Raw genomic sequence first — 26,105 nt, forward strand, 5'->3', positions numbered from 1 at the left:
TTATTTGTAAAAGAATTCATAATGATTGTTTTTGGCTGTTGCAATGGTCTGTCCAAGCAGCTTTATAAAAATTCAGCGTAGCATAACAACAAAAGCTGCTTCTCTTATATGCAAACAAAACAAGATAAAACAAAATGTTTTGGTGCGTGTAGGGGGTGCCGAAATCTCTAGCTACGGCTCTGGCTATATGAAGAACAGTCATTGGCCATTGTTTGTGCCAATTCAAAGTTTTCTTTGCTCCTATATTCTTTGAGAAGAGGTATCTGATGACTGCTCTCTTCTCACATTTGATAAAAGTCACAATGTACTCCGTCATGGTCACTTCAAACCTGCAACAAAAGAGAACTATTTGAAACATATTTACGATTATTGGCAATATATATATATATATATAATACGTGTGTGTGTAACGAAATTTTCAATTACTGACATTGATCACCAAATATTTGTTTCACAATAGACATTTTCAGATAATAGATGGATTCAAGAAAAAAGATGGGGAACTAGAACTTAAATTTCTTGCTGTGTATACATACCTGTGTCTAAGCTAAACAGAAATTCAGTAATACAGTATTTTTAAAAATTAAAACATCTACTTAAAAAAAAATCCATTTGCACATACTCAATTTTGACGCATGTCCTACAGAGAAAGAAAAATGAAATGTAATCTTTCAGTTTAACTTCCCACGATTATGCCCTTTATGCTAAACAAGGGAATGGTAATGGAAGAATTGATAGAATGCGAATGTGGGAGGAAACGAGAGTACCTCGAGAAAACCCACGGGCATAATGTTGTCCACCACAAACAGCCGTGGATTGAGCCCACATACCAAAATAAGCTTCACCAGTGCGCCACGTGCCCCCCTACAAAGAAAGGGATGAAAAAGATTAAGAATACAGTGTACAGTTTGCTCAAGTCTTATGAAAGGTTAGATATTGATTTCCTAAGAAATAATGTTTTTTTGAACGTTACTCTGCAATACTTTTTTTGGTGACAAATTATGCATAATAATAATAATAATAATAATAATAATAATAATAATAATAATAATAATAATAATAATAATAATAATAATAATAATAATAATAATAATAATAAATAATAATAATAATAATAATAATAATAATAATAATAATAATAATAATAATAATAATAATATGGAGATCACAAATGGAGCTTACTACATGTAAGCAGAATACATTTTCAATATCACTGCACTAACATAAGAGGGAAGATCTTGAGCCAGGTCAGCCCCCATGATTATGCCACTACTTTCTCTTTTTATAAGCTACAAAAACTTCTGCTTTTATTATTACGGATTGCATTGAAGTTTTTTTTTTTTTTAATTTCTTGCTATAAAATTGGTAGAATGCATTGTAAGAATTGGTAGAATGCAATTTATTTCTTGCTTACTGCTCAAAATAAGTATTTTATTTTATTATTTTATTTTTGGTAGTTTGCACAGCCTTCTCTATGTTCTATGGTACACTCATGTCCAAAATTATTGTCGCATGTCCATAAATGTGTTGTAGTAGGAATATAATTCGATAACGAATTCGCCCAGTATTTCTTGTAACGTTAGTATGTAAATAATCGGCAAAGACATGTATATGGCAAATTTCATGTCGAAAGAGCAGTAAATAAGAACAGTGAAACGAAAATAAAACTTTCTTGTCCATTTAGCAATATTTTGTTTTGCTCATTCTAATTTTCTTATTTATAATTCTATTCCTACGAAATTTACCACAAGCATATATTTCCCGATTACACACATAGTATCAGTATTAAAAGCACCCTGCAAAATCATTATCAAATAATATTCTTACAAGAAGACAGTTTTAGATATGCGACAATCATTTTGTATGTAAGTGTACATATTACATAGAAGGCTGTGGTACTTTGGGATAGGACAGAAAATTATCTGGATTATTGCTGACAGATAATTCGCAATTGAGTGTTAGTAACACTGGTTGATTGACACACTAGCGACGCCTGGTACGATATCTGGGAACTACAGCGACGCTTTATGGGACGAGTTGCAAGTTGGGTGAGGTAGTGTTTAGTAGCGATGTGGAGTGAAAGCAAATATGATGTAGGAAAAGGGTTTCAACCTGAAGGTTGGTCGTAATATCGTAAACATCGCGAAGTAGCTATGGAATCCACAACTACGAAAAGAGTTTTGACACGGCAGCTGGTAAGTAGCTTCATATTTCTTTTTACCTTACTTCTAATTATCGCTTGTTATAAAAGTGGGTCGTGTAGCCTTGGTGCAGGTAGGAAGAAATCTATTGTAGTTCACAGTGTATTCATTGTGTACAATTCTCGCCAACTTGACCGCCATAATGCGCTTAGCTCATGTCACGACCACATGAAATTTGCAAAAACTCGATAATTTATAAGTGCAAAGTTAGTTGCATAATAGTGAAAAGTGTAATATAGTGGAAATATAAATATTTATGCTCCAAGAGTGGAGATAAATTAAAATGCACGAAATTAATACCCACCCTAATGGTCGCGGTACTTAATTTCTTTGTTAGCCGGTCGCACAAGGTATTTGTCAATTTTTTTTAATTGTAACAAGTAGTATTTCAGAAATTACAAGGGCAATATTGATAAGTAGTATGGGTTTTCCCTTATATTTGTTAACATACATAATAACGTTGTTGTGAAACGCCAGATACGGGAGTTTGTACAAATAAGTGTACATGTAAATGCGTGCATGAATTTTATATTTTCAAAATTTTATGTTTATTTTAGCTATTTCGTGTAAGATAGTTGAAAATATTTTACTTTTCCTTTCACTAATGAAATTGAGATGTAGTTTCTCCTTCCTTTGCACCCAATTATGGGTTGTATCTTTGTTTTCCGCATCATTGATTTTTAAAGCTCCGAAGATAAATAATGTGAGATTATACCTATTTGCTGCTAGATCGTGTATTATTTTGATAGTGTTAATTTGCTTATTTTCACATACTAATACAATTTTGTATTATTTATACATGTAAAGCAAATGTGTACATTCGAATACACGAGATAGGTGTGTATATACCGGAACTATCTTGTCCTGAACTAACTGGATTTTTGTTGCGTTGATGTTTATTTTGGAATCGGCTTTGTTTTTATTTACAACTAAATCTTGTCTGCTGCTGAGGCACGTGCCAGTGCTTGTCAGATTTTATTTTTAAAACTGGTTGTTTTGTGTAATCGGGACTTAACCTCACTCATGAAATAATTTGTTAATGATCCGTATATTTTTTTATCATTGAAAAGACATTTGTCGCGTGTCTGGTGTTTGTTTACTGGAAATTTATTTACACATTTGTGTGTGTGTTAAAGTGAGGTAAGCTTATATAACGATTTTCCGGGAAATTTTAAAATTTTGGTAACTGGTGAACATAACCACGACGACTGGATAATTTACTTTTGTTTGGTGACTCATAAGAATTTTAATTGTGTAATAGTCAACTTGAAGTTTGTATACGCACATTGTGAGGTGTCAAATTAGCTTCCGATTCCTTGTGGAGTGGATATTTATTTGATTGTAAACGATGAATTGATTCGATTAGATCCCTAACCTTTTCATCCCCACGTCGATTCATGTAGAGGTACATTTATATTTATGTATCCGGAAAAGTGCTGTTCGAGCTTGAATGTGTGTGCGTATCGGCTCAGATGGGTATCTTTATCTTCCCATTTACGAATGCATTTTAAGATTCGTAAGCGGTACATATGTCGAATCCACATTGACTGGTTTGTGAGTCGTCCTAGGGTTTTGTTGCTCGGAATTTAATTTCGTCATTGTATGAAGGTTGATCTAGTGTTTACTTTTGTACGTACGCTTTATTAATGAGGTTCAGTTGCTGTATTTTTATGCATTAGGGCCTACATGTTAAACGATCCTCGTTCGTTTTGTTTCTTTCAGATCAAAACGTACACGTGTTTTATAAAATAATAGAAAAGTACTTTTTATATTGGAAGTTTACATGAGCTCAAATCCTCTGCGTTGCTTTACGTGGCGGTTCTGACAGCTTGTCATCCTATTCTCCATTTATAAATTGATTCTTAGATTATAAAGCTCCGTACCGTTCACTTTCGTTGAAGTAGTATTTTTGGGTGGAGTTCGAAAGTAATTCCTCTCTCAACCACATAGTAGTGGAAGAAAGTCGTTTTGTTTACTTTTATATTGGATCCATTTTTAATCACAGTGCGTTTTTTTAATTTTTTTTTTTTAAATTCGTATTAGTATTAGCGGCGTCTGCAGTATTCAGAGTTACTGTATAAGGTAGGAAATTCATTGTTTGATAGATATCCACGTGATTTAGGAATGGTCCTATACCATATGTTATTTAATTTTATGTTAACCGACAGAGGTCAGTATTTTATTATTATTATTATTTTGTTTTTTATTTTGCATTTCTCTTTAACTTTAGGGTGATTAGGTAATATAGAAGAGTCAGTTTCTGTTTTGACTTTGGTACGGTCATCTTGATAACTGGTTTTTGTTTTCTGCTACTTTTCGTCTTGGCACTAATAATATATGGGGACAGTCAGTCTATTTGCTCTTTTCTCTGTTATGACTAGAATGCATATGTTGTCGGCTCTCAGAGTTAAGGTATTTCCATGTTTCTGGTGCATACTGAGCTACACTCCGTACTCGTCTTTCATGAATTAAGTCTGCTTTTAGTTCTTATCGGTTCGGTATATTAGTAATTCTTTCTTTTAGACTACCTCCATCGCCTGTGCTGTTCTGTTTTCCGTGTTTTTCTCTCTTCAGTTTCTCACTCGAGTTTGTTAATAATATCTTTGCAGATCGTTTCTTTTTCTTTTCTCCTGCTATGGCGTCTAGAATTAGTGTTTGCTCATCTCGATGCATTCTTGAGTATGTGAGTGAAGACTTCATTCATTAGTTCTTCCATGAGCAAGTATTAATAGGCATTGATGGAAGTTCGCTTTTCACCTTGGTTTTTGCTCTTGTCTCGTTTTCCTAAAACTACCATGGCCCCGTACAGTACGTGTGTCTTCTGTTCCTGTCATCGTCCTTTAGGTTCTACAGAGCAATGAACTGTGTGTTAGAATCGACATTGTCGAATACAATTGTATTATTTTGTAATGTATCGCGTTGATATCTTAGCTTCAGATGCCTTCTATTCCATGTCCGCGTTTGCTGTGATGACTGTATGTGGTTGATTTTTCGTCGACTAATGTGTGTTTTTTATTTCAAATTGAAAGAATGCTTCCATGAATGGTGTTTCGAAATAACGTATTTATTTTCTTCTCATGCTGAATTTACAAGTTGTTCATATTTGTCTGCTGATTACATTTTGCCAACAAGTAACTTTGAGTACAGACTTTTTATTATTATTATTGCGAGCACAGGTAGATTTACTTCTTGTCTTGTCGAATTTATGTGGCATATAACGCTGTTTGCTGTTAAGATCATTAGGTAAACTGATGTAATAATTCCGGACAGTCATTTAGTTTATTCTGCCTAACCCCTCTCTTCGTCCCGTAAGCCTCCTTTGGAGCACGAGTGTGTGTGGTTCTTTTCTTACGAGATCTTACTTTTTTGACATTGCAGATGGAGTATGAAATTCCAGTTTTTTTTGTTTTTTTTTTTTGTGTGTGTGTGTGTGTGTGTGTGTGTGTGGAAGGCATGTAATTCGTGGGAGATTAATAATATAAGTTGATATACGTAGGTCGTGCGAAGAGAAGTTGTGGAAGTTAGCAAGAGTGCAGCATTTGTAAATGGCTTCTAATATTAATGACACTTTTGAACTTGAGGAGTCACTGGCAGAAGTATCCTTTCTTCAGACTAGAAGAATATGAAGCCGGAAATTTGAATATTGTAGAAATTACCCTTTATAAGCACAATTTTTGAGAAATTGAATGTATATTCTCTTATTGTTAATGTGTTATAGGCCTATATCGAGTTTATATACTGACTTTTTGACACTTTCTGAATAAAGGGAAATTTCGATATTGCTGAAAATGCCTTCCTCTCTCCTTAGAAGCGGAATTTGGGAACAGGTATTCCCAATGGCGTAACTAAAGGCTTGGGGGTCCTCCCGCGGACAGTGTGGAGCGAGGCTCCTTCTCTACGTCCCACTTCACGATTTGGGGCCCCTGGTGGCCTGATCTTTTCTTGCAGATCAAGATGGTCCATTCACTTATATGTATTTGTACTCATGTTTTCATTAGGAAGGGTGTGCCCCGGATGAATTTTCTTTGAAAGGCATGTCCTTTAGTAAATGGTGTCCCAGGGCAAACCCCTCATGTTTTAATATTCCTCTCTCCGAACAAGCATTTCTTGAAGAAAGCCTGTGTGTATATAGCAACTGGATAGTCTGTGGTGTAAAATACCAGAAGTTGAACGCCAGGCCTGTGAGAATGTACTGAACAATATTTGTCTCAGGTGTGTGTGTGTGTGTTTAGGTTCTTCCTCTCCTTTGCAGTTTTTTTTTAAATGTTTGTATTCATTTCTATTTATTACTTTTTTTTTTTTTTCAACTGGGAGCATACAACTGTTGTTGGACCTGTTTTAATATACATTCTTTCGGTAACCTAGGCCGGATGTATAGCCCCATCATAATGAGTAATCTGTTCTGCTAATCAACCTTCTCCTCTGGGGTTCAGATGAGTTTCGATGTAAAGAGAGTGCAGCAGTTCGTTAAATGTGATAAGTAAGGTGGCAGTTTTTATTTTGGATGTATAGTTTGACTGTGTTTTCGTAACACGTGATATTCACATTATCTTAGAAAAGAGATAAGACCTTCGTAAGATGGTTTGTAAGAGTAAAGGCGTAGTCTAGTAGCGTCATGTAAAGGAGCCCACAGCTTTGGAAGATTTGATGAAGGGCTCTGTGTTAAGGGGGACGTGTGCTCCCCGAATCTATAGAGGTGGAATATGACGAGGACGGAATAGGTGGAATAACTGCAGAATTCAGGAGGGAACCTAGTGGAACAGATGACTATTATTCTGCATCTAGTCAGTATTATTAATGTAGATCAGTGGCGTGAACCGGAAGTAGAAGACAACAATGGGAATGGCGAAATATTTTTTTAGAAGATCGTATTCACATAGGTCACTGAATGGAGACTTAAGAAGACTCGAGTGTTGTTGTTATAGTGCATGGAAGACGACGAACACTACGAAAAGGTGATATTAAGTAAGTGTTTCGGAATTTCGACAGAATATTGCCTGTCAAAATATCGGAAAGCAAATGCAGAATGATTTTCAATTTCGGCGGATATTGTTTACAATTCGGAATATTATAGGGAGCTGCTAAATGCAAGCGATGTCTCGTGTACAACCAAGTGTGATGAAGAGTTGCTAGTATTTTAACCGTCCATAGCACGCATGGTCAATTGTAACATTAAGGCACGTGCGCGGAGTCTCAATCTGCAATATTTATTTATCTTATTTTAATGTGTATTTTGTTTTGAAACGATATTAAATTGTTTTATATTTTCTTTGCAATGTTTCTGACAATTCACCACGTATATTTTATAGCACAAACTCCTTTAACAGTTCTAAGAAAACTAAAATTTCTCTATCTGCGGAGTGTGACTACGGCGGGTTAATGACTTCTCTGTTTTTTTCTTTTTGCTTGCCAAGAGTTTTATAATTCTTTTCTGGTTTGATTCCCGGTGGAGACATTCGGTCGGAACAAGTATAAAAAGCTTTTTCATGCCAGACATCCTCAGTGAGATTTCCTGGGTTTTCCTCATTCACACCAGGCAAATCCCGGGATGGTACTTAACAATATAGGTCCCAGGCTGCTTCCTTCCTTCCCTTTCCTCGGATAGGTGATCGCCGAGGAAGGTCATCCCTCATATGTAATGGGCCACATGGCCATAAATGCCGAGAGCCCAGAACTCTAAATCCTATTATTATTATTATTTTGATGGTGATTATTCTTCTTGTAAATCATTTGGTGTGATTTTGTATTGAAGGGAATGGTTTATTTGAGTAAATTCATACCATTACCTCCAAATTTGCCGTTCAGATTTTCTCTATAGCTACATGGAGCTTAATTAGGAAGATAAATTATTACTAGGGATGTGCTGGCCACTTTTGGGGGTATCGGTGTCGGCAAATGAACACCGATACATTTTCCGAACTATTTTCAATTTAATATTAACAATGACACTTATATGTCATCGGTTTCTTTTAGATTTATAATTGATCTAAATTACGCCGTATTATATATATATATATATATATATATATATATATATATATATATATATATATATATATATATATATATGCATGTGTAGCCTCTGATTGGCGCTACTCATACTCAACTGATATTTTTAATCCTAGATGCCAAAATACAGGTGAAGAAAAGTCAAAGGTCCTCAGTCAGGATGATAGGCGCCCGAACAATTTTTTTTTTTTGGGGGGGGGGGAATTCTATAGTTGCTGTATTATGTCTGATATTTAGTATACGTAGTTTACTATATTACGTATACGTTTTCGTGGTCCAAGGGGGTTCCACCCTGCTTTTCCCCTTAGGGCGCCCATGGTCAGGATAGCAGATCCTTAATTTGAATCCCAAACGAGACAGAGTTTTCGATTCAGAGGAAAATGCTATGGAAGAAATCCACAGGACACTCACTTTGTCACTATTTTCTCCTACTTACTGGTTAAAAACAATTAGTTCTAAGGTTAATAAATAGTTCTATGGTTTTCGACTTCGCTTAAATAACCCTCTTAATTTTTTATGATTTCTTAATAATTTTTTATGATATGCAGAGCAACACCTGGTTCACTGCGCATAATTTTGTAAACAATAAAAATTTTTAACTGTAGTATACGTTTGCATTATATGTATGTAGTAGAGACTAGTAAGTACATTGTAACTATCAAAGTAGTACATTATCACTCTACATATCGATCACTGACTCTTAGAATTAAATTTACACTGTATAAGCATTCCTGCTTTTTAGTTCATTTTATGTGAGCTGGATTAAGTTTAGAGAAAATATATTTTTTGCGTGGAACCTAATATGAGATTCTACTTTTTTCTTTGTATGTCAAATTTTGGCCTTATATCTAATATACGCTATTACGATGTTGATCATTTCATTATTCTGAAAATTCCTGATAATACATAAGAAATGTGTCCAAAAGTATCGATATCGGGTATCGGTGAAAAAGTGGTGTTGGTGCATCCCTAATTATTACTCCAAATCACGGCAAGGGCATAGTACGGTTCAGTTGGTGGGTAAGCAGACGGGCATGCAAGATAAATAGACCGTTCTCCACCACACTGTATTGCTTCGAAGAGGGCTGGTTTGTAAAATCACGTCACTGGGGTACCAGATTAATGGTTAAGTGCAGGGGCGGATTGGGGGGGGGGCGATTGTCCACCCCTCAGAAGATGAAACTTTCTTATTTTATATATGAATAAAACCCATCTCAGAGTTGGAGCTCTTGAAAGTAGCTCTAAGTAGCAATATTACAACCTTCCCCCCGGATGTTCGTCCTGGATCCGCCCCTGGTTAAGTGTACATATAAATTTTGAAGGAGTACATTTTTCTAGTCACAACAGGGATTGTTCTATGGAAATTAATGCTTTTTTGCATTAAGATGTTAGAATGCGATTAAGGTACTTTAGTATTTGATACAGAATGGGCTTTTTTTGCCCTAGTTTCAGTTCAGGGCTGTGAGTTTATGATTACAAGTTCAGTGATAAGACTCATCATATCAGTGCTGTTCGCAGAAGTTTTGTTGCTTTTTCAAATTCAAAGGGTGAGTTATCATTGTTCCTGTAGCTGAAGTTTTTGTTTATTATTAAGTTATCTGTCTGGTTTTATTTCAGCGGAGCAGCCTTGATACTACTGAAGAGCTGCCATCTTAAATACTCATGGGAGATGGAAACGATGTCTTCCGTCGCTTCTTTAAACATTGACATACAGGGAATGTTATTATTTTTATCTTTCTGTTCTCTTAATTTGAAAAGTACAAGTAATTTCTTCCAGTTCTTTAAGATACAAGCTGCTGTTTAATACATGCTATTTTCAATAGTCCAACAACATAATCTCCTTTGCTTTGAGCTCTGAAGTTCTGTTTTTTCCTTGTCTTTCTTCACAAGGAAGAAATGTAGGGACATCACGAGCGTCGTAAATAATAAACGCTAGACATTAGTCGGTACTACATCATTGACAAGGTCAGATGTACAGATTTTACCTTTGTACTCCTAAATTTCTTGTTAGGTTATTATTATTATTATTTTAAGTGTGTATTCGGCGAACGAGGAGTTTAAACCTACATTTCTTCCGTCTAAGGAAAATGAGAAATGGTGCATGGTCTGGAGATTTTGTGCGTTGTATAAGAATCACCAGAACTGGCTGGACCGAAAAGAAAAGCAATAAGAGGGTATTGCAAGAAATGAATGAGAAACAACTAATCAAAGTAATAGGGGGACGGAAAGCAAAAACTCATTGGTTGTTTACATACTTAGACATTCGAAGGCTAGATATTAAAGTTCATTCAAGGAATGTTCAGTACCTCATGTAAACAAATACACGTGGTGATTGTTTGATTTTATTGGTTAGAGAGCCTTAGAACACCCATGCGGCAGAAGAAAATAGTCCTTGCTTATAAGGCTCATTACCAGAATTCCTTAGAATTAGACAACACTTTATCTAAGAACTAAATTGAATTAATGCAATAAAAGAGAATACGCATGCATTGAAAGTGGTTTTGGCCCAACTTTAGCGCGAATCACAGTTAACAATATGGTCACATGCTGGGAATAAGTAAAACATCGACAGGGTACAAGCACGTGCTTCTCGAAAGAAGCGCTGACTGATAGCCAATCATCCGATGACTGGCGGAGTAATACAATTCTGCATTGTTTACATCAGGATCAGAAGGTTCGTTGAATGAACTTTAGGGAAGAAGACGACTGAGAACTTCGTACCTTAAAAATATAATCTATGAGATGAGATGTACTTCCTACAAGGGGATGAAAAAGACTGCTGAAAATAGGGAGCTTTGGCTGCAAAGACAAGGTTCAACCTTTTGAAAGAAGAAATTATATTATGTAGAGGGATTGAATCGTTGTAATATTTGAAACAATGTTTAATGTGTTTTCAGTCAGTTTTCTTCTGTCTTCATCTACGCTGACATATTTTGCTGTTTTTTTTTTTTCCTCTAATTTTCTCGAAAGATGTTTTGGTTGCTTTCTGAGTTATTTTCGTCCCTTCGCGATTTTACTCTCTCCCCCAAATGATCTTTCGTTTTCCGGTTTTATCAGTAACGATAATATGAGAGGTGACATGTGCGAGTGAAGCCACTGAATCAGAAATGTTGTTGTAAGAGTGTGTACATACGGTAGTATTATATACTTAATCGGTCGAAAGTAATTTTTTAAAAGTTTTATTTATTCATTTATTGAATCTTGATACTATACACTTTTTATCTGTGCTTTTTGTTCACTTTTCGTATATTAACGAGATAATGGGGAGCTGAACCAGAGTTTGTCATCCGTGTGAGGTTGGGATTTTTCATTGCTCATGCTGACTAGCACAGGGTCTTTCTCTCTCTCCTTCCTCTCAGCGGAGTAACGTTACAACCTGTGATGCAGGCTGACCCTTCGTGGCTTAGAGGCCCGCACTCTCCACAAGAATGAGGAAGGTTAGATTATATTACGGCGGAAGTTAACTGGTTCTGTGCATTGATGATGAATGGGACAGAATAATTATCAAACAGTTCCATATTTTAGTTTGTGCTGAGGGTGGTCCATTTATTAGGAATGCTCATCATCTCAAAAGCCGACCAATGCCGTCGATAGTGTTATATAGGTTCTCTCACGCGTATTTTATATTCGTCTCTCCTAGTGTTCTTCTGACGTGAAAAATTGCAGTTAACGACGCGAAAAAGTTATTTGTAAGATTTAACATTTGAACCCCCTTACCTGGTTCAAGGATTTAGTATCGCTATCTTATCAATATTTATTACTACTGTGCAAATGACCTTTAATCTAGTTTAGAAAATAGTTTGTAACAGTGAGAGGGTTTCGCTGAGAGTTTGAAATAATTTAATTTCTGCCTTCTATATTAAAAGTAAAAGTATTGCTCAGTTATTTAGTGGATAAATTAATAAATCCTACAAATAACTTAACCCAATAAATAGTGTTTTAATTTGCTACAATATGTCATAACTAACTGTAAATAATAGTTCCTGTAAGTTTTTATTAGTTTTACTAGGGAGTCTGGCATTTATTTTGCATGGGGGCCTGTATAATTATTGGGGGCGCGGTGGCTCAGTGGTAGACCGTTCACTTCCGGTGCTTGGGGTCCCTGGTTCGATCTCAGCTCGCACCGCCTGGACTTTGTGATGGACAAACACCGTGCGCGTGGGTTTTCTCGGGGTTCCCCATTTCCTGCATCTATCATTTTTGTAGAGGGAGCCTTTCACAAAACTTAAGTTCAAATGTATGTAAAAATATGTGACACTATATAGTGGTAAGAATGTTTTGAATACTAGTATTTTTACCATTTATTTGTCAGTTTTAACAAACGACTTATCAAGGATAGTCGTTAACCTGGTTCGGCTAAGTAAGATATACAAATTTCGAGTGGTAGTATTTCTTTGCATGTAAAAATTATCTTCAATAATTATATACGATTATTCTCACATTTACTATTAGAATCATAAAGTCGGTGAACGGTGTTAAAAATGGTTTATTAGTTGATATACTTTATAATATCTTTTTCTTAAAACTGTCAAGCACACAAACTTGCTGACTAGGTATCCATAAACATGTACATAGCAACAACCATCCCATAATAATATTTTACATATCTTAAAAACATTCTTCTTCTGTTATTATGATATTAACATTCTACTAAGTATAGTGCACATGTATGAGCACTTTCTGCCCAAGGTACAGGTAATTATTACTCAATCCAAAGTATTTTGTTATATAAAATGTCGCCCGACAATTGGACTGAATATAAAAGTCATGAGTAAGCTTGGCTTTTATCTTCAAGAACCACTGGTCCGTTTACAATAGTGTTCTTACATTGCATATGTCCATCACATTTTGATCACACCTCGTATATCTCTTCATTACATTTCACATATATATATTTTTAACAAATCTTACACTTCATCAATACTTATCTTTTATTACAATAATTATATTTATTTCGTCGCTCATTTAATTAATCGTTGAAGGGTGCGAATTCAAAAATCGTAAGGGACAAACATGAGTTACAAATAGTCAGGGCGCATTATATGATAATCATTTTAGGTGATATTTTAAAATAAACATTAGATTAATAAGGCATCACAACATAGAAGAATCTCATTCAAGATAGTTGTCGAATATTTAGTTTTATAGAATAGATCCTCTTCTTAACATAATCTTTGACAGTTAAGTTTTTTTTTACACACATCAATCTAATATAAATAACCTTTGCTTTTAATCATTTATGAATCGAATTATAATTCTTACATATATTAAAAACATTTGAGAATTATCATTGATTAATGAGAATTAAAGAGAATTAAATTGAATAAAAATAAAATAAATGTTCATGAAAATCTATAACTGATATGAATTTAACCTAATTTCATTAACGGTAATCAGGTTACGTTCGTACTTGCATATGAATCTAATAAAGTACATTGTACTGCACAATCGTGATTAGATTCTGTACTATTTTGTACATGTATTACGTCGTGATTCTGATTTTGATATGAAGTGTCATCTCTTGACCTCTCATTACGTCTATCCACGTAACTTGTTGTATTCCTGGAATTTCGCCATACATTACGTCTATTTTTAAACCTATTTTGATTATATGGTCTAACATATGGATTGCTACGATTAATTAGGTTAGGCGGATTCCCTACATAACTTTGCCTATTTTGCTCATTTTGATTGCTAGAATTTACTCGGCTTAGGTTATGTTCCGTATTATTCACACTTCGGTTATTCAAATTCCGAACTGGCACAAAATGATCTGAATTATTCTTATTTTTACCCATTCCGGCTTGTTGATTCATAGCATGGTATTGAGTTTCATAGCATTGGACAAGCATTAATAAATGGTTGAAACTCATACACTGGGTGGAAAATAAGATCTGTTGTAACTTAAATGGAAGCAAATTTCGAATCGATGCTATTATTCTCAATTCCGATTGCAATGGATTAACGACCTTTAATTCGTTGTATGTATTTACAACAAACTCTACAACAGATTTATGCAATCGAGGATTGAAGTGTTGATTTCTAATGGTGGCATCTCTATTTGCCAGCAAAAAGTCATTTTCATAATTTGCGATTAGTGCCGCTTTGAATTCTTCATACACTGAGAAAAATCCGTTCTCCGGACAGCGGTATATTGTACAAATATACGGTATCCTCTTGCTTACTATAGAAATCAATACGGAGCATACGTTATCCGTATGATACATAGGCACTGCCGTTTGATGTTACATCATGCCGTTGCAGGATGTATGACATCTAACAGTTTTCCGTATATCACATGTATATACTTATGTTACCTTCGTCAGCTATATGCTATATACGTCCATTTGTATGTGAGATCCTGACCGCCTACATTGTTTCATACAGAAAGTACGTATAGATGGAACACTTATACAGAAAGTATTATAAAACATGCGTTTTCAGTTATACGTCTGGTGTACGTTAAGTCCAAAAACTACAGGAATTACGCATGTAACCTATCTTTTTAAGTATGCCACCTACAATTTTTTTTCTCAGTGTAAGTACTGATGTGATCACGTACTGCTTTAAACCATAATGAACAAGGTGGGAGTAATACATGAGGGATTAATTTCATATATTGTGATCTATCTATACACATAATATTGCACTCATCCTGGAATTTCTCTAAGAAAGAAGTAGCATTCTCGTTACACTTACCACTGAATTTACTCATAGCTCGTATTTCACTCATCTTAACACTTAATTTTACCTTCCTTTTATCATTCCGTGTACTTGTTGAGTGATAGTTCCTATCCATTACGTGATGTGTTGTTACACCATCTATGTTTCGCCCATCTGTACTCTTCGGATGTATTTCGTCCAATATAATATCCTCATCAGACCCCGGCGAAGGTGAGTTCATCACTGGTGAGTGGGGAAACTCCAAGCGATCACTACCCAAGTTATTACGGTATGTGTTGTCCTTAACCTGTAGCGTTCTAATCTCTTCCTGTATAGTAGCTAACAATTGCGTATTTACACGTATGTTGTTAGAATTGTTGATGACCTGGATCTTTTGCTGTTGAACGGAAGATTCTATTACTTCTAAATCTTTTTTTACAGCACTGATTTCTTGGTTTTGGTGATTGTGCTTCTCCTGACAATCATCGGATATTCTTTTTAACTTTTCCTCGAACTCTGAGGATATGTCATTCACCACCTGGACAATTGTCTGTCTCGTTTCATCTGACTTCTGTTCTATCCGTCTACTTAATTCTTCATATTGCTTGTTAGATTCGTCAAACTTCTGTTCCATTCGTCTACTTAATTCTTCATATTGCTTGTTAGATTCATCAGACTTCTGTTCTATGGTCTGCTTTATCTCGGTAGACATCTGAATCAATTGTCGCTGTAAAGCTAACAAGATTCGGTCTTCCGATGTCAATCCTGGTGTTACACTAGTTTCACCGTTGTCACTATTATTTGATTCATGCTCCGTTGTTTCGTTGACCATTTTTCTTACAATTATTTTACCACTTCTCAATACGGTCAAATTTGTATTCATTAACTATTTGGTCTAGGAATTAATTCGTGCGGTTGGTACGCGCACATTGAAGCTGTAGTACAAACACAAAATACATAAATACCTTAAGAAAAATATTGTCCATCGCTAGCCACCACTTTCGCCCATCTGTCAGGCAATGTACGAATTCCGTGGCGAAAGAAGTCCTCATCCTTGGAAGCGATCCAGTCAGAGACCCATGTTTCGATATCTTCTGAAGAAGTAAACCGCTGTCCAATCAAATCGTTGTTCATGCAATCAAACAAGTAGTAGTCCGAAGGAGCAACGTCTGGTGAATACGGCGGGTGGGGTAAAACTTCCCATCCGACATTTTCTAAATAGGTTTTGACCGGTTTTGCGACATGTGGGCGAGTGTTATCATGTTGAACAATAAGTTTATCGTGTCTGTTCTCCCATTCTGGTCGTGTTCTGGCCAGAGCTTGCTTCAAACGCATTAATTGTCGTCGATAACGTTCTCCATTCATAGTTTCACCCGGTTGCAGCAGCTCATAGTACACCACACCTTTCATATCCCACCATATGCACAGCATAACCTTTGCACAGTGAATATCTCGTTTTGGTTGTGATGGACCTGGTTCACCTGGTTTCACCCAGGCCTTTTTTCGTTTAGGGTTCTCGTAATGGATCCACTTCTCATCACCCGTAATAATTCGATGCAGAAACCCCTTTCTGCTCTGTCGTTGAAGCAGCAATTCGCAAATGGTTTTTCGTCTTTCAACGTCTCTGTCTTTCAATTCATGTGGAACCCAATGTGACATCTTTTGAATCATTCCCATGGCTTTCAAGCGTTTGGAGACTGTTGTTTGATCAACGCCTAATGCTGCTGCAAGTTGTTCCTGCGTTTGACACGAATCCTGCTCGAGCAATGCTGTCAATTCTTCGTCTTGAAATTTTTTTGGCTGTCCAGCTCGCTCTTGGTCTGCCAAGCCGAAATCACCACTTCTAAACGTGCAAACCACTTCTGACACGTTCGCTCAGCTAGAGCATGGTCACCATACACTTCCACCAAAATACGATGACTTTCAGTCGCACTTTTCTGCATGTTAAAGTAATGCAGCAGGACACCCCGCAAAAACACTTTATCAGGCACAAATTGCGCCATGTTCACTTAACTACAAACTGGTGTTGTTGACGCTTTAATCCACTGCCCTATACTACGAACGATACGCGATGACAGGGGTTTGCAACACATGTGTGGATACACGGAACTGTGGGACGCTCCGTTCGTTGCGCCATCTCTTGTCCACCCGCACGAATTAATTCCTAGACCAAATAAAAAAGTAAATTCACTCCTACTATGCTTCGGGATGAGAATTTACAGTATATCCCGGGTGAGGTAAACCAAAATTTTTAACATTCGACTTATCACTGGATAGTAGTGATGGGTCGAAGCAGTTCATTTGGTGGAGCTAGCTCATTCGCTCCGGCACCGATACGGGAGTCGTTCAAAGGTGCCAGTTCCTTTTTGAACGGTTGGGAGTTGTCGTTCAAAAAGGAGCCTGTTCTTTTTTTGAATGGTTGGGAGTCGTCGTTCAAAGGTGCCAGTTCTTTGTTAACTGGTGTTGTGTCATTCAAAAGGTAACTACTACGTTCACTGAGTTCGTTGTAGGCATTCTTACTGGCTTCTGGCTATATCGGTGTCGATAGGCGTGTGCGGTAGTTTCGTGCATTCTTACTGGCTGTTTCGGAGCGGAGTCGTCGTTACTTTGAACTGCTGGAATTGCGTACGGTGCTCTCATGACTCAACTGCTGGTGTCGTCTGCGGACTGTCGTTACTTTGAACGGACAGTTCCAAATATATGAACTAGTTCCATACCAGTTCACATGATGGTGTCGTTCAAAAGAGTCAGTTCGTTCATGAACGACCCATCACTACTGGATAGTCGTTAACCTGGTTCGGCTAAGTAAGATATACAAATTTCGAGTGGTAGTATTTCTTTGCATGTAAAAATTATCTTCAATAATTATATACGATTATTCTCACATTTACTATTAGAATCATAAAGTCGGTGAACGGTGTTAAAAATGGTTTATTAGTTGATATACTTTATAATATCTTTTTCTTAAAACTGTCAAGCACACAAACTTGCTGACTAGGTATCCATAAACATGTACATAGCAACAACCATCCCATAATAATATTTTACATATCTTAAAAACATTCTTCTTCTGTTATTATGATATTAACATTCTACTAAGTATAGTGCACATGTATGAGCACTTTCTGCCCAAGGTACAGGTAATTATTACTCAATCCAAAGTATTTTGTTATACAGTCTGTGTTGTAAATAGTTGGTTTATACATTTGTAACGGTTTGAATTTTTATCGATCCTTCATTAGTGTTTTAAGATTAATACTTCTTAATACGCAAGCATCCGATCTCAAGTCGTAATAGTAGATTCGTATAAGCTACATGTGAAGTTTGTGATTGATTTCAATCTCAATCCCTTTGATTGTTAATTGTGATGATACTGAATGATGTTGTGAGGCGAAAGATTGATGACTGACGCAATCAGTCACAATCGAATCATATATCTCTAGAAATCAGTTGCTCAGCAACGCGGCAAATTTGAAAATGCGTTTCAAAATTAATGCTGGAAATCTAAAGGAAGCGGTAATCCATGTCCGGATTTTTAAGTGTCAATCTGTACTTTGTACGAGGATCTTATCGATGGTGGAGAACAAGTTTTTATGTCGGTGTTCTGTTTTTGTTTTAAAGTATATGGGCCTCATGCAGAGTCTCTTTTCACGTATGATTAGCGGCATTAAAGGCCTGACTACTGCAGGAAATATATGTTGGTCGAATTATAGTATTTCACTGATCACGCGTCAGAACGTTTCTGCATAAGGCCTTATATGTTTAAAAAGTATTAAAGGATAGTGTTTAAATCCTACTGATTTAAGTTCATGATCAGTCTCCATCGAAACTGTTTCACATTTATATGCACGTAATTTTTCTGAAGCTTCTGCTGTAATGTGCTAATTTGAGTATCTTCAAGCTTTGAAACATCCGTGCCATCTTCGTTGTAATGTGGCCATGCGTAGGCGCGAAGTGGTCCCGGATTCGGTTTCCGGTGAGGACACTAGGAAAAAGTACAAAAGCTTTTTTAAGCTTATCATTCTGAGTGAGCTTTCCCTCCTTCACACCAGAAAAATACCTGCATGGTATCTAACATAATGGTCCTAAGCCACTTCTTATCTTTCTTTCTTCCCAATTCACCAGGTAGTGTGGTCATCGAGGGACGTCCTCCCTTATACGTGACGGGCTAACGTGGCCATAGGTGCCGAAACCCCAGAAATCTATTCCTAATCTTACTTGTAATGGTGTGTGCTTTATATAATTGTCCCTTTTCGCAATAACTGCTGAAATTATTAGAGGATCTGAAGAGGATTTTTTTTCTAAATATGACTTTATTTGCGATGTCATTCATTAATTATACATCTGTGAAAACATTAGTACTTATTTTTTTTTTTGTATATGTCAATTTATTTATCTATGAATATTGACTACATGTAATCTAACACCTTCATTTGCGCATAAATACCAAATACATGCTCTATAACTCATAATGTCCGGTTCATAATTCACTTTGATTACTTAATTCTGTAGGTTTGTTTTTCCTCTTCATCATACATGTTATTACGCCGCTTTTTCACGGAACCGATGAAATGGCATTTGTAATCTCACTTTCTTGCAAGTGAGCTAATGGTGGTGGACGGCCTATACTCTGATTGATCTTGAATGATGCTCTGTTTACCCGCCTTCTGCGTCAGAATCAATTCCCTAGCTTTGTTCGGAATCGGCGTTGATAATAAGCCCTAACCCTAATAAATTCGGTGATGCATAACGTCTTAACAACACGAAACTGGACTCAATAGTGTGAAAATCATAGTGTTTCAATTCCTTGATAGATTAAATAGTTATTGGGAGTTAATTGTTTGGAATAAATCTGATTGGTAGTATAGTGGTTATATCTTACATATTTAATGCTAATTGAACTTTGTGTACTCTATATTTTGTATGGTCTTCATAATTTTTCTCTCAATAAATAGATAAATAAATAATAGAAGACTTCAACATTATTTACGTTCTTGTATTTATTGTGAGAACTCCGGGCTCTGATTGCTGCAATGTCGTAATCTTTTCACTTCCGGCCGAGCAAGCGCGCAACTCATGTTGGGTTCTTGTACTGTTATTCAGCGTCGCGCAGTTTGTAAGAACTGACAAGTTTTTAATAAGTGGATTTTTAAAAAAAAAAAAAGTTTTGACTTCCCATGACCGCTTGTGCTCTTGGTAAGCTTTGCTTTCTATGGAGCTTTGGTGTAGGAGCAGTTGATGAGTACATGTGAATCTTGATATGTGAGTGTTTCAGCCATGACCCAGTCGCGAACGATCGAATGTAGTACCTAGCAAGCAGAGCTGGAGAACTGACCTCGATCTCTCCAACGGGAGGGGAAGGACAGCAGGGGAAATAACTGGCCGACTATAGAAAGTAAGAAAGAAAAAGAAAAAAGAATCTAATTCTTTCCAGCAACTTGCCCTACAGTAGTGGTTTTTAAACAGTCGGACGCACAGAACCTCTTTTGCTTACACTTCTTCGACTTGTTATATTCTCAATGTTATTAACGAATGCTGAAGGTGTTTCGCCGCTAAAACGAATATGATAATCCTATTTCTTAAACTTCCGTTAAATTTTAACATCCTGTCGTCGTAGCTTTTTTTTTTTTTTTCATTAGAGTAGTGTGCCCCGATTATTTTACGTGTCTTCGTATGATATTCAGTGATTCTGCATGTAGCATGCCTTACGTCTAATGTTTTTTCTTTTTTCCTCAGTGCTTCATTTTCGATAACCGTCATCTCTTATACTCTCTGCAGTTTGATTTGTAGCAACTATTTCGCACATCCAGCTGGTTCAGTCACCATATTTAGCACTTACCTAACCAGTACCTCATGGTCTCTTCTGCTGTTCTACAAGATGTCTGATTTCGTCTATCTGTAACCGCTTTCCTAATCTGCTCCTGTCATCCATCCAATGGATACTTTCAAAGCGGCTGAGCTTACTTGGTTAAGAAATTGAAGAACGTCTCCAAAAAAAGGAATTACAGAACTTTTCCCGGATCGTTCTCAGGTCTCGACAATGAAATTAGCATAAAGTACTGAGGGGTTCGGATGTTTTGTCTCCAAATCCTCATGGCCATCCAAACAATCGCTTAGACCGTGACACACAGAAACAATATGAACGCATGAGATGAAAACGCATTAAATAAAATAATATACTTTTTTATTAGATGCGCTGTATGTATAAAAAATAATTATGCAGAAAAAGATAATCACAACACTAAACACTGATATGGATAATTCGCTACTTTAATGAAGACAAAAAATTTACACTTCACATTCCAATACACAATAGCCCTTTTAAATCTTTATCGTATATATATATACGAATGTAATGTTATACTTTGGAGATTGCCATAAGCACTTTTCTCACACCATTAAATGATGCACATTGGGGTTAACACTGTGGGGTAACGCGGGGAGTAGTCCCACGAAGATGATTCCAGACTGCTGCGATGATAGGCGAACAAAAAATTCACAATGCCGTATCCGTGGAATAAACGTTTGGAGGCACAGTGTGAAAATCCAAAGAGTTTGTAAGGACCCGATAACTATCTGTATGCACATGGTCAAAAGACCAGAGATTTAACTAAATGGGACTAGTCGATGACAAAGTGCTTCGGTCACTACTTCATAACGTATGCTCCTTTGCTTAATTATATACAAAGGTAAAAGTGCGGGGGAATGCCGTCCCCTCACTTCCCGAAAATATCTGTGGCGTTCCTCACTTTCCAAAAAAAAGTTACATTGGGCAATGATAGGCACTGGGGACGGCGTGACGTCATGCATCCCTCTACCTTTTCAGATCCATTTTTACCCCTGATTATATAACGAACCAAACTAGCATAGTGGCTGTGTCAACACACGGAGAGAAACTCCCTGAGTTGAGATACTTGGGGTAAGTGCTGTGCTGACCAACTGGTCAATGTTAGTAGTTCATTTTAAAATGTAATCTGGTTTAAGCCACCTGTATGGGTACGCAAATTAAATGTTGAAAGAATTTGCGTTAATTCACAGTTTACTGGCCAGAATGTAGAAGAAGAGGTGATTAGTTCGATCAAGAGTAAAATATAAATCGAAGAATGGTTTCTGTCCGAGATATAGAATGCGTCCCAAAAATTATGTAACCCGGTAACGGTTATATATTCATTTTGCTTCTGGTCGTCATCTAGGTTAGACCTTATCTCTGGACAGATTATACAAGACATTGGTCACCCACGTTCAATCTCTATTGTTGTAAATTTGAAATCTGCCTATTTCTACTTCTGCTTCTTTGCAGCTTTAATCAATCGAATCTACTTTCTGGTTCTTCTATGCTAAGGAACAACGTTTATGGCATGCGAAGACGACGCTCCGAGTTGTCTTGAAACGTTGTTAGCAAAGGAAAAGACTGCGGTGTTAACTACGTTTGTGTACACACTGTCAGTATATGGACATGTATCTGCCACCTGTTCGAGATATAGTGCATCCGTGTAACCAAAGCACTTCAGTACACATCATGTCACATCCTTTGTGTCATTCACCAAAACACACGCCACCGATTGCCTCACGCTTCAGAGCCTTTTTATTTCAAGTTGCCCTCGGAAATTGTGTGAAACATACTTCGGCTCCACACCCACCGCCCTCTTGCGGAGGAAACCTTGTCTTTGCTTTGGGGAAAGAAGTGAATGACCTTGCCTTTGTTGCCAGTTTGTCATTCAGTCGTTTGGTCTTCGAATGAAGATCGTAGGCTACTTAATATGGCTAACAACAGAGGGCACAGCGAAGCCCGTGAAATAATTCAATATGGCAACCCTGTCCGCATCCAGTTATTGAAGAATCTCGGCTACAGCAACGTGTCCCTTCTCTTTCGAGGAAGGTACGGGAAAACACACATCGACAGCAGCACCAGAAGGCGCACCGTTGAAATAGAGAAGCTCTAGTTCCTATATGAATGTCTCCACTGCTCTATACTCTTTTGTCGATTGTGTATTTCACATTCTTTTGGTTATAATGCCGTATGTGTAGGTGGCGAACTTGTTCAGTGATAGTGGTAATCGTGGAAACAAAGGACTGTTGAGTTGATTTTGAGTTTAACGTTCCTTTCAGCAGCGCGAGGCTATATGAGACGGGACCTGCTGATTAACATGGAGTCCGAACCACAATCGAACCCGGGTCTCCCCGGGACGCAAAGGCGCGTAGGCTGACTGCTTAGCTGCGAAGGAGTTCGACAAAGGACTGTTGTATGTAGCATTATGAATATATGAAGTGGTCGCGCTGGTTATTAATCCTAGGGTCATATGTGCCAAAAATGCACAGCTAGGTAAAGTAGTGTGTAGTATTTTACAAGTGGGGTCACTGGTTCTATCCCACTCGCGCCGTGTAGACTTTGTGGTGGACAAACACTGTTCTTGTGGGTTTTCTCGGGGTTCTCCCGTTTCCTCCCACTTTCTTCATTCCACCATTTCATTCATTTCTCATCATCACCGTCTCCTTTAGCTAACCGGCATAACCGTAGGACGTATAACTTGAGGATGTCATTTCAATTTCAAACCTGCATAGAAGAATAGTTGTGTTAGTATGTGTTTTGCACGATGATTGTAGACTAAACAGTGATGATTTTGACCTGGACCTATTAAAAACGCGAGATGTACAGATCCCTCGCAAAGAAAGAGGTAGGCGAGTTTAATTGCAGTGATGTGAAGTTGCAACATATACATGGAAGGTATCAGACCCATTCAGTGATAGTTACCAGACGTCCTTTACCTGGGCATGCCTTGTTCTTCGGCCCATGAAGAGATACATAAATTTATTTTATTGTATATTTTATATAGTTTTGCTCTACAAATATATTTGTACATAATTGTTAATATTGTTACTGTAATGTTCAGTTTGCATTGGAACCCACCATAATCCAGTTGTAAACACGAAGTGGCGGGGACTTAATATTTTCATAATCTGTATTATAAAACTTCGAGTTACATACATTGTTTTCTTTCTATACCATCAACAGTATCATTTCAATTTTTTTTTTTTTTTTTTTTTTTGAGGGGGAAGGGATATTCTCGACTGATCTAAGTACAATTTCGCGTTGTTCATTTGTATATTACTATGCTGTTGGTATCAAACTTGGGTTGGTGAGTAATTATCCTTCCCGTCAATCAATTGACACCCCTCTAAGCTGTTAAGATAATTGTCGAATGATATAATTATTTTTGTATTTTTTAAAAGCCTATCTTACGGTATCTGGAATGGTAAGTTGACTGAGTACGATATTACCATTCAATAGTGGTAGTCGAATTACCTTCTATCAATGTAAGAATTGGAGTAATGTACCCCTCATAGCCAACTAGTAAATTGTTTCGTTGATCTGCTCTCGCGCTTTTGTCAGTAAGCTTCTGCAACACACGATCAAGATTGCGTTAGTAGTGAAAGTGTTATCAGTGTTGCCAGATAATGCATGTTAATCGCAGAGTGACTGAAAATATGGCAGAAACTTCGTATCTAGTTTTGTTTCAATTAATAAATCCTGAACAATGTTCTCTTTTAGAGGGTGCAAAAATTGTCCGAACTAGCCCCTCCTTAGCTACGGATCTGAACTCAGGAATCCGGTTGCCCGTAAGACAAGGCAAATAGTTGAGGTTGTCTTGTATCGTGAGATTGATATTCTTGTCACAAAAACTGTTTCGTGGGCAACCCTACCTACGCAGATGATAGATTAAGGGTGTCTCGTCCCCACCCATCCCCTTCTTGAAACTTTCATTGTTTGTTTAGGTAGATAAATAGGCTATATGCCAAAAAGTAAGCAATAAAGGAATTCTTATAGTTTACTTCGATACAGGAAAATGTCCAGTTTAGCTGTGCGACGGAATAGATGTCAATTTAATCCTTGCGTGTAGAACAGCCTCATATGAGGAGCTATTATTTATTTTTTTTTTGCTCCCAAGACTGTTCAAGGTAAGGAAGAGGATAGATGTGAGGACACTGCAGAGTTCATTTGTGTACACAGTAGAGACCTGCTTGGGCCGGGCTCGGGCCGACTCTGTTATTTCTCTGGGCCGGGCCGGGCTGGGGCCGATTAATTGCAATTCTTTAATAATTATTGACTTTCGTTAAACGATAATTAGAATAAAGGCAAACGTTGAAGAAGTGTGTCCGTGAAAAATGTTACAAAATGACTTTTAAAATTTATCGGGCCCGGGCCGGCCTTGGGCCAAGAATTTTAAAATAATTATCGGGCCGGGCTCGTGCCGAAAATGTCCAAATTTTTTTGGGCCCGGGCAGGGCCCTAGGTACATTCGGGCTGGATTGGGCTCGGGCCGAAAAATTTGGCCCGTGCAGGTCTCTAGTACACAGCTGTTCTAGTGTCGCCGTTGTAAGTGATCAAAACAACCGTAGTAATGAGTTCCGATCATAACGTAATGTTACATGTAGAACTCATTTTGCATAGAAGCCTCATGTAAGGCGCATACAATTTTTTTTTTTACTGTAATTTTAATGGAAAATATCGATTCATAAATAAAACACCTAAAATACTCTTTTTAGTGTATATCACATGTATTTTTTACGAACCATTTGTTTAATTTTAAGGTAGTTCATGCATGAAAGGGTTAAGATTTTAGTATTTACGGTCCGTTGTTTTTCTGAGGGATTTTTTTTCTTTAATTTTATTTTGGCGGTCTCCTATTGTAGATGTTTCCTGCCCTTATTGACTTGATAATTATTCCTTGCATCGCCAGAGTAGGGGTAGATGTATTCAGTTTTTGTTTTCAGCAATTCAAGTTTGTCGGAAGCAGCATTTTATTCATTGTGCTAATGTGGTTGCTCCGGAATTCATGGAAGTTCCTGATGAATTTTTCTTCTCTAGGTAGGCATACAACGTTCCACGTTTATGCCTGTTATGCTAGGGGAGAAGGATGATTAAAGCAAATGAATGGTGATCGTATGAGAATGTGGGAGGAAACTGGAGTACCCCCAGAGAGAACCTACCGACACGATGAAATCACTGACGGGTCGACATAAGGCATTCAGGGCTTCGTGGCACGAGGTTTAGCTTTGAGTTTGGGAATCGAGGTTGTATATATCAGAAGAATTGTTCATTATAAGTATTGTAGGTTCGAATAACCGCATAGTGCGTTCTGATGGGTAAGTAACTGTTTAAAGTACCAAGTTATTGCCTTAACTAATCACGTATAGAAATATAAGGTGAACTTTGAAGAAATATTTATCTAT

The 26,105-nt window shown here is 37.0% G+C and overlaps 1 protein-coding gene across 1 annotated transcript in view; it reads left to right on the forward strand.

Moving 5' to 3' along the window:
• The first annotated feature begins 2,023 nt into the window (after positions 1–2,023).
• The window catches only part of Kdm2 (Lysine demethylase 2), a 173,645-nt gene continuing 149,563 nt past the window's right edge, over positions 2,024–26,105 (forward strand). Inside the window, exon 1 of the mRNA XM_081768252.1 lies at positions 2,024–2,195. Coding sequence (XP_081624378.1) covers positions 2,154–2,195 — 42 coding nt within the window. The 5' untranslated portion in view covers positions 2,024–2,153. The remainder of the gene's footprint in view (positions 2,196–26,105) is intronic.

The sequence above is a fragment of the Thermobia domestica genome, chromosome 8, assembly GCF_964235325.1.
Source record: "Thermobia domestica chromosome 8, izTheDome1.hap1.1, whole genome shotgun sequence".
NCBI classification, from domain to species: Eukaryota; Metazoa; Arthropoda; class Insecta; order Zygentoma; family Lepismatidae; genus Thermobia; species Thermobia domestica.